The sequence below is a fragment of the Syngnathus acus genome, chromosome 5 (assembly GCF_901709675.1).
Source record: "Syngnathus acus chromosome 5, fSynAcu1.2, whole genome shotgun sequence".
In the NCBI taxonomy this organism is placed as follows: domain Eukaryota; kingdom Metazoa; phylum Chordata; class Actinopteri; order Syngnathiformes; family Syngnathidae; genus Syngnathus; species Syngnathus acus.
Window position 1 is genome coordinate 7,852,957 of NC_051091.1, and position 12,232 is coordinate 7,865,188.

Consider the following 12,232-nt stretch of genomic DNA (forward strand, 5'->3'; position numbering starts at 1 on the left):
TCATCAGGTAGCTACGAGCTGCCGTTGCTATGACAACAGCAAAATCGTGCTGCTTAATGCTCAACAGTTGACGAGTCACAGTGTGTGTGTGAGAGAGAGATGTGGCTTCAGGTCTATCTTGGTGAAAAAGCGCATCCTTAAATGTCATTCGACTGGGTCACTGATGTTAGCAATCATCCCTTTTAGTCCAGTGGGTGGTAAATGACGTGAGTTTTGATTATGTTGAAACCTTTGAAATGTTAGTTCCTGTTCCTGTGTTGACGATATTGTGTTGTGATGAAGGTCCAGTCCACAAAAGGGATGATGACTGTCCCCTGTTACCTAACCAGCCACACTCCTGCCACATAGCTGCAATCATGTCATTGCATTTTTCCTTTTCTCCGCCTCTGATAGGGTGAGGCACTGAGGCAGATTCTGGTGAACCGTTACTATGGCAACTTCCATCGCAGCGGTGGGCGGAGGGACAGCTTGACGTCATTCGGCAGTGGCCCCCTCAGCCCCGTAGGACCCAGCAAAAAGCAGTCAGGTGGTTAACACCCAAATCCAATGAAAGCATTTTGATTCCGCCGTCTGTCGTGTGATCGGCCATCGAATCCATGAAGAATGTTTCCTTATCTTCAACCAAAATATGTACGCCTGATGTCGTTGTAAAACAAATGTCTCTTAGCATGTTAGGCAAGGATGGCGCTCGCTATCTGTCTGACCCTGAGCTCTTATCACTCTCAAAGTTGTGCGCAGGCCTGCCCTTTGAGCATGACCAGCGCCACGCACTTATCACAACCACAGTTTGATAACACGGTCATTGTTTTTCAGGCTGCAGTCAAAATACCAACGCAGGCCATCTCGACATGACGCGTATGACTCATTTTAGAATAACCTACCGATGTCTTGTTTTGGGCAGTCACAATAAAACGGTGTTTACAATCACTGGCATGTGATCCGAGGTGAATGGTTCTGGAAATATCACTTGCGTGATGTGCTTTGTTGCACGTCTATGCACAAAACCTGTGTAAACTTGCTTTCCACCTGATACGGAAATACCCAGTGTTCTCTCGCATGTGTACTGCACAGTGGGAATTTTATCGCCACGTGCATTTTTGGGGGCGGGGTTATTAAAAAAAAACAAACACAAAAACCCCTAAATAATTATTTGTTAATATATGTCTTGTAATTAGGGAAAATCCTCCACCTAAAAAAATGTAAACAACTCGTATTACCATTGGCCAAGAAGTGCTCCTGCAGTTTTACAATAATACTAAATATATTTTTTGTCTTATTTTTGATGAACACTTAGGCTTGCTATGAAACTGTATATCAATTATTGATCGTGCTGAATTTTATTTATCTGATCCTGGAGTCTTAACACCTGTGTTAATGTTAAGACAGGGGCCTCTATTTACACTTATACCAATTTGTATAGCAAGTCTTAATGTAATTAACTGTGGGTTAACCACAATTTTATGTGAATTAGTCAAAGTGGCTTCTGCGAAAAATTTGCTAGACTTAATAGATTTCCTCTGAGGAACTGCAGTCACTTGCCTGTTTTGCCCATATTGACCTGAGCTGTTTTCTAGTGCTGGGTGGCCCAGGGGGCCTGAGTCGTGGGGAAATGAGCCTAGCGGAGGTCCAGTGCCACCTGGACAAAGAGGGAGCCTCTGATCTGGTGATTGACCTCATCATGAACACCACCAGTGACCGGGTTTTCCAGGAAAGCATTCTGCTGGCTATTGCTCTGCTAGAGGGCGGCAACACCACCATTCAGGTCAGTCCAACCTTAGTCCACAAGCCAGTCATGTGACCAAGATTTTCACAGCTTGTTGATCTGCAGTCTAATGCATAGTTCTTGGAGTATATGGGTCAGTGTGCATCCATGAATGTTACATTAGGGGAAGACCCCCCCCCATACCTTGTGCGATTTTTAATTCTCCAAAGCCACTTCATTACATTTGATTATATATGACATTTAAGTTTCCTCTGTATTTCAGTAGTGCGCTTCTTGGTTGTCTCTTCGTTCGTTTTTCCCAATTAAGTATCTGTTTGTCCGTTGGAGTGTGTCTTGTGATCAGTCCGCCCATCTATGGGGTTGTTGTGCAATCACGGGGCTCGCATAATCAGATTAGAGCAAAGAAGCCGCCGCGGTGGAGATAATGCTTTGGCTTCCCACGGCTGCGGCACTGCTGCATCACGTGATGGCCTTGTTACGTAAAGCCTCTGTGAATGAACAATGAGGAATGTCTCAGGCTTCAAAACATTCCGTCTCGCTCTCCCGCTCCCTTGACTTCTCTTGCCGGTCTAAAGTGGGTCATGCTGGGCCTCCGGAAGTGGGGCAGTGGGGAGAGAAGGTGGAGGTGGGGAGGGGGACACAGTAGAGGGATTCAAGAGTCCTACTTTCTTCCATCCAGTCAACATTTATCATGAGGTAGCTATTTAATTTTAAAACCTCCACTCAGTGCAAACAGTGTGTCGTCACCCAACCAAATCAAGCCTCGCCTGTTTTCACAATCTCACATTATTTCCCCGAAAGAAAAGTTTCAGCTTTGGTTAGCCAAAGTTAACCTTTGGTTTCAGTTGACCCGTCAAGTTGAGCACGCTTCTTGCATGGTGTTCTCCCGCGACACAGTTAACTATTTACTCATGACCTTCAGAGCACACCGAAATAAACGACCGACCCGAGTACTCCTTCAGCAAATGTTTTCATACAAAAGCTAGTGCACTTGACAACTTTTCAGACTTGTTGTGACACATTCCAGCTTTGATTAAATTTCCTGGATTGTGAAGTGTTGTGACAAATAGTCATTTCTCTTCCTGACCTCCTGGCAACAACACGCACTGCAGGTGTGTGTTCACCAATGTTGTGAAAAGTCCCCAAAAAATAACAGTTGTGCTCTCATTTTGTAAATACTCAAAGATGGCCGACGGAGCCAAAGGAGAAGGCAGAGCTGCTCCATTTTGGTTTGCATGTGGCGCTGCATGCGCGACATCAGGGAGGGGGTGAGGGAACGGGAGTGCGAGTATAAATAGCTGTTACATAACATCCCTTTGTTGATGCCAAGTCGCAGAGCGGAAGGAGAGAAAGGGAAGCGCTATGACCTTGTTTTTCAGCGGACCGCCTCCACCTCACACCTCTCGTCTCTGTCTCATTCCAATCAGACTTTGTCTCCATGGATACAGACAGACTGTGTTTTCCCAACACCGCACAAGGCGGGGTCTGGGATGCTTGTCCCGCTCCTCCCTCTCGCTTACCATCTTTTTTGCTCTTAGTCTTTCTCCATCCTCTCCTTGACCGCTGTTACTTCATCCATCACGTCACTTCATCTCATTGGGGTATCCTTGTCATTGCTATGCAAACACAGATGGGGCCCTGTGCAAGTAGTTAGTATCGCACTGCGCTGTACAGAAAGCCAATGGAGTATTCATTCACCTTGAGGTCCTTGGACTAATACACTCCTCATCCACTTTTACTCATGTTTTTTCCCATGTTTTGCAGTTTTTCATGACATTTTTGCACGAGTAGGAAAACCTATTAGTGTACGTACTAGTAGAACAACATTTGCATGAGTAATGCATGCGAGTCAAATACCAAGTGCCGATACCACTAGTATTTTTACACATGAAATTTCTCCTCCCATAAAAACAATGACAGATTATTTTAAATAAAAATGTATATATTCAGTACAGCAGTTTTGTTTAAAATTGCATAAAATGAATGGCGATTTCCTGGTCTCTTAATTTCTAGTTCCTGAATTTAAAATGACCACCAAAGGGCGGATAATACCGGTATCGGCCACCGTCGAAAGCACCGATACCTTGAAATAAGACTGGTATCGGTATTCGCCTTTCAGACAAGTACACGGATGCTAGATATCAACAATATTGGATGAATGCACAAAGTGCCCCCCAAAAAATATTGAGTCTGCTTCTACATATGAAAACTATTGGTTGGATGAATTAAGAATTCTAAAATGATGTATGTATACCTCTCCGATTACCATCTGTCAAATAAAAGCTTTTTCAGCAACCCGATTGGTTACCCCGACTGACGTGATGTGCAAGCAAGATGCCGGACCGCATCTCCGTCTGCACATCGTGTATTTCGACTGTGACATTAGCACGCGAATGCAACTATGATTACATAACTTTGGCAAAGTCTTTCAGAGTGCTTGTGTGACATGTGGGTGTGTCTTTTAAACATGGGCCTGTGCCTGTTCCCGGAGACAGCTGACCTACTTTGTGGGTGTCTGTAAAAAGTCAGTGGGTGTGGAAGAAGTGTGCACCCTCTTGCTTGTGTGTGCTTGTGCTGGAAAATGTGTGTACGTGACTTACGTAATTTTAATTGGTGTGGCTAGGGTGTCGGCATGTGTAACGGCGAAGGCTTCTGCACATTCTGGTTCAATCGATGCCCAGCTACCCCGCTTGAGCTGGCTAATTATGATGAGCAGAGAAGCGCTAATGCCGCAAATATGCTGCAAGATGCAAGCTGGGCGTTAGGTGCGTGCGCTCGCTCGCTCGCTTGACTCTCCGTCATCAGGTTGTTTATTGGATGATGGCTTTGCTCAGCAACTCACTCCCCCTCCCCTCCTTCGTCTGCTATCTGCTTGTCCCGGAGTGTTGACGGTGCGTACGTGCAGGAGAGCTCCTGCTTAGTGGTGGAGGCCTGGGGTGGGGTGGGGCATGAGGAGTCTGTGGAATCTGCTTTAGGGCACAATCGCATAGTTCACCGTTTTAGGCGGCTGCAGGAGAGATTTGATTACAACTGTGTGTTTACTTTGCTTTCAGTTACTTTCATTTGCTTTAGTACTGAATTGCTCACAGTTGTGCTTTTTTTTTTTTTAACAGAATGGGTATGTAAAGTCATCTCACAAGATTATTTGATGACCTCATGCTTGATTTTTTTTCTTTTTTTTTTTTTTTTTTCTTCCTCTACTAGCCCAGTTTTGCATACAACCTGGAAAGACGGGTGGTTACATAATCATCACTGGCCCAGATTCCGTCTAACAGAGTATTGTCTGTCTCTTCCTCATTTTCAGTCACCTGATTTCCCAACCCCGCCTCCTTTTAATTTTTTCCTACTCCCTTCCGTCTTGCTTTTCATCTCTGGACTCTTTCACCACCTTTTTCTCCATCGTCTCTTTTTCTGTGTAGTAGGCCAGCAACTCCCGCCTGTGTCATTTTTCACCATGCATGTGCGGTGAATTGGCCTCTGCTGGGTGAGGCCTTCGCAAAGGGTGCTATAGATAGAACGCTTACTAATCAAAACCAACAGTCTAGTAGGCAGGCGGCCACACTGTACATAATGTAGAAGTGCTCTAATTTGACATGACCCCATTTCTGAGTGCCACCATGGTCTACCTAATCCACACTTCGGGCCTTGAAAAATTCTATTATTCTCTTTTATTGACCAAACTAAATAAGGGCAATAGTTAAAAAAAAAAAAATGTCTGTCTAATTGCATTATTTCAATTTGCAAAGATCTGCTTTTTCTGTGGAAAACATTTTACACTCACTCAAGTATTACATTCAAAGTGGCAACTTTGTGATGCTTTCCCCTATTTTGTGTGTCCAGCGTTCATTTTTCTGCCGCCTGACCGAGGACAAAAAGTCTGAAAAGTTCTTTCGCGTTTTCTACGACCGCATGAAGCTGGCGCAGCTGGAGATCAAAGCTACTGTGACAGTAAACACCAGCGACCTTGGAAATCGGAAGAGAGACTATGACAGCCAGGACAAAGACACCCCGGTCCGCAAAAAAGGTTTGTGTTGGATTTAATCAAATGGGCAAAAAGAAAATAACAACAGTGGGATTATTTTTCTAACTGGAATAATTCTATTTGTTCAGCAAGAGAATCATCAGTGGTGATGACCGAAGAAGTGCGCGAGCAACTACTCGAGGCCTCGTCCGCCACCAAGAAAGCTTTTAACTCTTATCGGCGGGAAGCCGACCCAGAGGACCACTTCGCCTCAGCAGATGGTCAAGCAAGCACCGGGGAGAAGAATCAGGATGACGGCGAGATGAGCTACGTCATCATTATCATGCAGCCCATCCTTCGTTTCCTGCAGCTACTTTGTGAGAATCACAACCGTGACCTGCAGGTTGGTCCGTCCAAGCGGCACAATCGCTTACTCTTGACTTCACTTCTGCCTTGGAACTGGTATTTAATTCACCTGCTTGCTCTTTGGCTCTTCACACCATTTCTTTGGAATGGCCTGGAATGATAAAACCTGACATTAGCGTCATGAGATAATGATGATGATGATTACGATGATGGCAATAATATGGCATTCGCCTCTGGCTTTTCTGTTGTGTTTTATTAGTTGCAATTACTGTATAGGAAAAAGACGCTCTTGGCACATAAGCTTTTCTTTATAAAAAAAAAAGAAAGGCACATCACCTTTTCTGTATCAAATTAAAAAAATGGCACATAACCTTTTCTATATAAAATAAAAAAAATATTTTAAAATATTGTTAATAATATTGTTCATAATAATGAGAATTTTTTTCTGATTCCGACTTTTATCTCCTCAGAACTTTCTTCGCTGTCAAAACCACAAGAACAACTACAACCTGGTGTGTGAGACCCTTCAGTTCTTGGACTGCATCTGCGGCAGCACCACAGGAGGTCTGGGCTTATTAGGGCTGTACATCAATGAAAAGAACGTTGCCCTCATCAATCAAACTCTAGAGAGCCTCACAGAGTACTGCCAAGGTCCCTGCCATGAAAACCAGGTAAGACAGCAGATCACACCAGATGTGACAACTCTTCAACGATCAAATTTCCATTAATATGCAATCCTTATTCAAACGTGCCTCAGAATTGCATCGCCACTCACGAGTCCAACGGTATCGATATCATCATTGCTCTGATCCTTAATGACATCACCCGCTCGGAAAGAAGCGGAATGGATCTGGTGCTGGAGCTCAAGGTACTTTAGCGACTACGGTGAAAGTTGAGCAAAGGGAGACGTTTGTACTTGGAGTGAAAGTGGATTAAAGCCAAAGTCTTTATTACTTTTTAAAGTCGTTTCTTACTTTTAGAACAACGCGTCCAAGTTGCTGCTCGCCATTATGGAGAGCCGTCATGACAGCGAAAATGCTGAGAGGATCCTGTACAACATGAGACCTAAAGAGCTTGTGAGGAACTTTCATAATGGCCTCCGCTCAAACATCTTGAAGGCAACTGCTCCCCACTCTGTCGTAAAAGTGAGATTCATTCGTTTGATAATGTCTTCCAGGTGGAGGTGATCAAAAAAGCCTATCTGCAGGGAGAGGTGGAGTTTGAAGACACAAAGGAGGAGGAGGAGAATGGGGAGGATGATGAGGAACATGATGCAGCATCTCCCAGAAATGTTGGACACAAACATTTATATCTTGGCTCACCAGGTCTATTGGAGAACTCCGTAATTGTCACATTACATGTCCTCACCTTAACATTTTCTGCTCGTGTGTTCGTCATCCAGCTGGCCCGTCACAACAAGGAGCTGTCCATAATGTTGAAGCCTGGAGGAGCCAGTGGCGATGGAGATGAGGCCCTGGAGTTTTACGCCAACCACACAGCTCAGATTGAAGTAAAAAACGCACAACAACAAGCGGATTGACTCCTGGATGGTGATTGTCAACTCTGGTGTCTAGATTGTGCGCCACGACCGCACCATGGAAGAGATTGTGTTCCCAGTGCCCAACATCTGTGAATTCTTGACCTCCGAATCCAAGCTCCGGGTCTACTACACCACTGAGAGAGACGAGCAGGGCAGTAAAATCAACGACTTCTTCCTGCGAGCGGAGGACCTCTTCAGTGAGATGAATTGGCAGAAGAAGCTTAGAGGTATAAAGTTACCAGCAACAAACTAAAACATATGAATCATCAAGTTTTACTTATCAACACTGCATACCAAATTTAATTTATTTCTCAGCCATCTGCCTGAAGGCCTCAACTCTCCCACAAGTGGGCTTGAAAAAGTGTTTCATCAAAATAAATGTTATACTTAGAAAGCGCAATAATATGCCTTAGCCACAGTGAAATTACAGCGTGACATTTTTAGGGGTGCTATTTTTTTTTTCTATTTATTTATGTATTTATTCATTTATTTTACACCCTAACCCTAAATTTATTGTAAAGTTTTTTTTATTGAATTAATTTTTATTTCAATTTTAGTTAAATTTTGAGAAGTATTTGCCATTATTTATGAGTGAGTCACGATGGGGGTTTGCACATACATTTCTGCAAAAGTAGTCCAGTCCAATTCAACTGTTGCGATTCTTTACCCCCCTTCATTATTTCTACTGAAAGGGTTCACTAAATGTATGACGAGCGGAATCGCAATTCGATGGACTGGATGGATAGATGTGTCCACACAAGTCTGAACAGGCCTTCTCGTCTCCATACGCATTTTGCACATTTCTACCGTCTAAAATTGAAACAGGGACTTTCCGAATTCTCTGTGCCGCAAAACAGTTGTGAATCACTCTTGTGATATTGCTTGCGCATCAACACAAACAAATACAAGCCTTCTCCCACGCAGACGCATTTCCAATCCGCCTTCAAAACAACATACCACGTACAAAGACGTGTTTTGTCTGTCACTCTCGCTCACAATGCGAGATAAAATTACTTGCGTAGTAAGAGCAAATGCGCTTTTATGGACGAGATGGTGAGAAGGTGCGATTCCTTCCGAGTTATGTATCACTCATTGTGGAGGGTGAAAGGCCATGGTCCGATAGCTATCTAGAAACAGGTTAAACGGAGACAATACAATAACTTTATTGACAATTGATTTCATTTAGTATCCATTATAACGTAACTATTGTGTCTTTCCCAGCCCAGCCGGTGTTGTACTGGTGCTCCAGAAACATTTCAGTTTGGAGCAACGTTTCCTTCAACCTGGCTGTGCTCATGAACCTGCTCGTCTGCTTTTTCTACCCGCTGGAGGGGATACACGGAGGTCAGTCCAACCAAAGTGTAACCGCTGACCCTGCGTAATGTTAACTGATGTCATTTTGCATCCCTCGATGCTTTGGAAGAAAAGAAGAAAAAAAAGCGAGGTAGACCATGCCCGGTTAATTGACGTGGTAATGGAGATTTAGAGAAGCTTTTAATATTCACTTTTGGCCACAATCCAGGGTCAAACTGAGGTTGTGTCCTCAATAATGCAAAACAGGAAGGACAGCTGCTTAGCGGCGTGCTTTTTCTGCCACAACCTGCTCTCGCTATGAGGAGTGCCTGAATGTCAAACGATGACGGCAATTCAATGTTTTAACTCGCCGTGAAGGCTTTTCTGAGAAAGAAAAAAAAAGATTTGGTGTCTGGAATGGTAACGCAGAGAAAGAGTAAACAGATGAAGACTTAATCCACTGATCTGCTTCCCCCCTAAAGTTCTGCTGACTTGTATCACCTGACCAGGAATTAAAGAGCGTGACCTGCCAATAACCCGCTCTTTGTTTGAGACTCACCCTTTTGCACACAGGCAAACTTTCAGATCACTTCCCCGACGGCTTTGAGTCACAAAAGACTCGTCGTCTTTGGAACCGATGAATGTCTGATTCTCTCTTTTGCTTGTTTTGATCTCGGTTCAAGAGACTACTTAGCATGAGTAATGTCTGACTGTGTTTCTCCTCCGCACCAAGCGTCACGTGAATTGACAATATACCTTTGGACGCTTTTAATGAGCAGCTTTTATGGTACTACGACCTTTGCTCTCCTGCTCCTCCTCACACATACACACAGTCATAAGAGCAACAAATGTAGGTCACTGCCGCTATACATGTATATGCATAGAGTCCATACATGAACTGCATAACACGCGTGTAAGCATTGCGTGCTTGCCACATTCTTCACTGACAGTTTGATTGAACGTTTGAACCCAAACCACCTTCCAGAAACTCATAAGTGAGCAACTGTAGTTCGAAATGGCGCGTGTAAAACGTCCTTCTTTTTTTGGTCGATCACATTTTTGCTGCTTTGTGTTGCTCCCTCTTTTTTTTCCTGACGAATCTTTCAGCCAAAGTATTTTTAGAGATGCCTGTTATGTAAGTGGCACCTGTCATATGATCTCCACATGGGTTGGGAGAGAGAGCGAGAACGAGAGGAGGGGAAGGCGGCCGAGCGAGCCAAGGAAGGAGAAAAGGAAGTTAAGGGGGAAATGTTTTTGACCATTCTGCATTTGAATTGTTTATTCTTGTCAGGCATGCCCCTTTTCCCCCCGTAACTATACAAATATTAATGAAGTCCCTGCAGGCTTGGCAAGGTAATTCACAGAGGTATCAAATGAGGTGTGGCCTTTTTTTTTTTTTAACTCTATGCATTGTTTTTTTTCTCTTCCATCTTAGTGACACGTCGCCACATAAACTCCTTGAGAGCAGTTCATGTGACGACGTGTCAGGTTTTCTCTCACTCAAGGCCAGCCCACACGCTCAAGAAAAAATGTATACTGTACTGTCCCGAAAACTACTTCTACATGTTATGTAAGGGAATCTTGTCTGGTTCAGTCCCGCTAAGAAAGGCCCCGGGTTTTCCCATTTAATATATTAAAGAGTCCAGTCGCACTAGTTTCAAGCTGCTTTGTCATCCTTACGTTGTGATGACTCTGCACATTTAGGGAGTCAGCAGTTTCAGTGGAGATGTGTGTTGGCATGAATCCCATGCAGGTACGCTGGACACCCACCTGTCTGCTCTGCTGTGGATGGGCGTCTTGGCAACACTCATTATCGTGATCATCATGCCCCAACCGCTTGGCATCCGGGCTCTCGTCATCGTCACCATCCTCCGTCTCATCTTCTCAGTTGGTCTGGAGCCCACGCTGTTCCTCCTTGGGGCCTTCAATGTGAGTCTGTCTCTTACTAATTAGTTTGTGTGTTTATAAATAGGGGTTGCTTTATTTGCCATGTGAAATAGTTTAGTATTTATTTATATTTAAAAAGCACAGTCCTCCATGTTTGATTCTGCGATATCGCATTTGCATAAGGTGCGAGGTGATTTATTCGGCAGGGCGTGGTATCAGGCACTCGGCGGACACAGCATTTGAGAGCGGTGACAAGGGCTTGATTTTGCACAATTTTAAAGACTCATTTTGTATACGTGGCGATTTTCTTAACTTTTCAATTTCCCAGGCTTGTTCTCTGTCGTGTGTCAAATTTAGAGACACACACACACACACACACACACACACACTTTAAAGGGGCTTTCAAGAATGCTTAGCAGTGTTTTTCTTCACTAATAAACTTTCACAGCCGTGTGAGTTCATCATGATGCTGTTGTAAAATTCTCATTAACTCTTGCGACTACATGAAATAAAACTAGCATCCATCTTATGATCAAATCATTTGTAATCTAACCGAAGCTATCCATCTTCCAGGTGTGCAATAAAATCATCTTCCTGATGAGTTTTTTGGGAAACCGCGGCACCTTCAGTCGGGGCTACAAAGCCATGGTGATGGACTTTGAGTTCCTCTACCACTTCACCTACCTGCTCATCTGCAGTCTGGGGGTGTTTGTTCATGTCTTCTTCTACAGTTTGTTGGTGAGCAAAAGAAAGAAAGCCATGCCGATGCTTTGACGTTTGGGAAAATGAAGACATTGCAAAAGCATGATTTGAACCATCTGCGTAACAGCAGAATCCAATTCTGGACTTTTACCATCTGAGTACATCACAGTCCAGGCCAGATGTTTCTGTATTGGATGGCTTAATGCTATCATGCTGACTTTACATTTCTTAGAAGCCAGCGCTTCACAATGTCTGACACAATATTGTTGCCAAAACTTCATGTCAGACAGATCGACACAAAACTGTTCCAAATGGTCATCTGAAGAACTTTTTTTTTTCTTCTTTCTCATTTACATTTCTTCTGTTTTGTCCTTGTAGCTGTTTGATCTGGTGTACCGAGAAGAGACGTTGCTGAACGTCATCAAGAGCGTGACGCGCAACGGACGCTCCATCGTCTTGACCGCCGTGCTTGCACTCATCCTCGTCTACTTGTTCTCCATCGTCGGCTATATTTTCTTCAAAGATGACTTCATCCTGGAAGTGGATCGACTTCCCAATGCGACACTAAGTGAAGATAGTCTCCTCAGAATGGCGCCGCGGTTTCTTTCCAAGACTTCTGCTAACTCGTATTTGTTGTGTGCAGAAAACGGAGCCAGCATAGCCAGTGAGTTTCTGTCCAGCAGAATATGTCAAGGTGGAGTGAATGAAAACTGCACTGCTGGGAGTTTGCATGAAGGTAAAGTTAGCATTTTGAATTTGA

At 43.9% G+C, this 12,232-nt stretch overlaps 1 protein-coding gene across 1 annotated transcript in view; it reads left to right on the plus strand.

Moving 5' to 3' along the window:
* The window catches only part of LOC119123716 (inositol 1,4,5-trisphosphate receptor type 1-like), a 40,773-nt gene that overhangs the window by 22,993 nt on the left and 5,548 nt on the right, over positions 1-12,232 (plus strand). Inside the window, 16 exon segments of the mRNA XM_037253029.1 lie at positions 394-526; positions 1,575-1,762; positions 5,564-5,747; positions 5,834-6,087; positions 6,521-6,721; positions 6,808-6,918; positions 7,031-7,126; positions 7,228-7,350; positions 7,352-7,375; positions 7,453-7,560; positions 7,625-7,817; positions 8,812-8,934; positions 10,637-10,812; positions 11,344-11,508; positions 11,851-12,040; positions 12,116-12,208. Of these exon segments, the coding sequence (XP_037108924.1) occupies positions 394-526; positions 1,575-1,762; positions 5,564-5,747; positions 5,834-6,087; positions 6,521-6,721; positions 6,808-6,918; positions 7,031-7,126; positions 7,228-7,350; positions 7,352-7,375; positions 7,453-7,560; positions 7,625-7,817; positions 8,812-8,934; positions 10,637-10,812; positions 11,344-11,508; positions 11,851-12,040; positions 12,116-12,208 (2,362 nt within the window).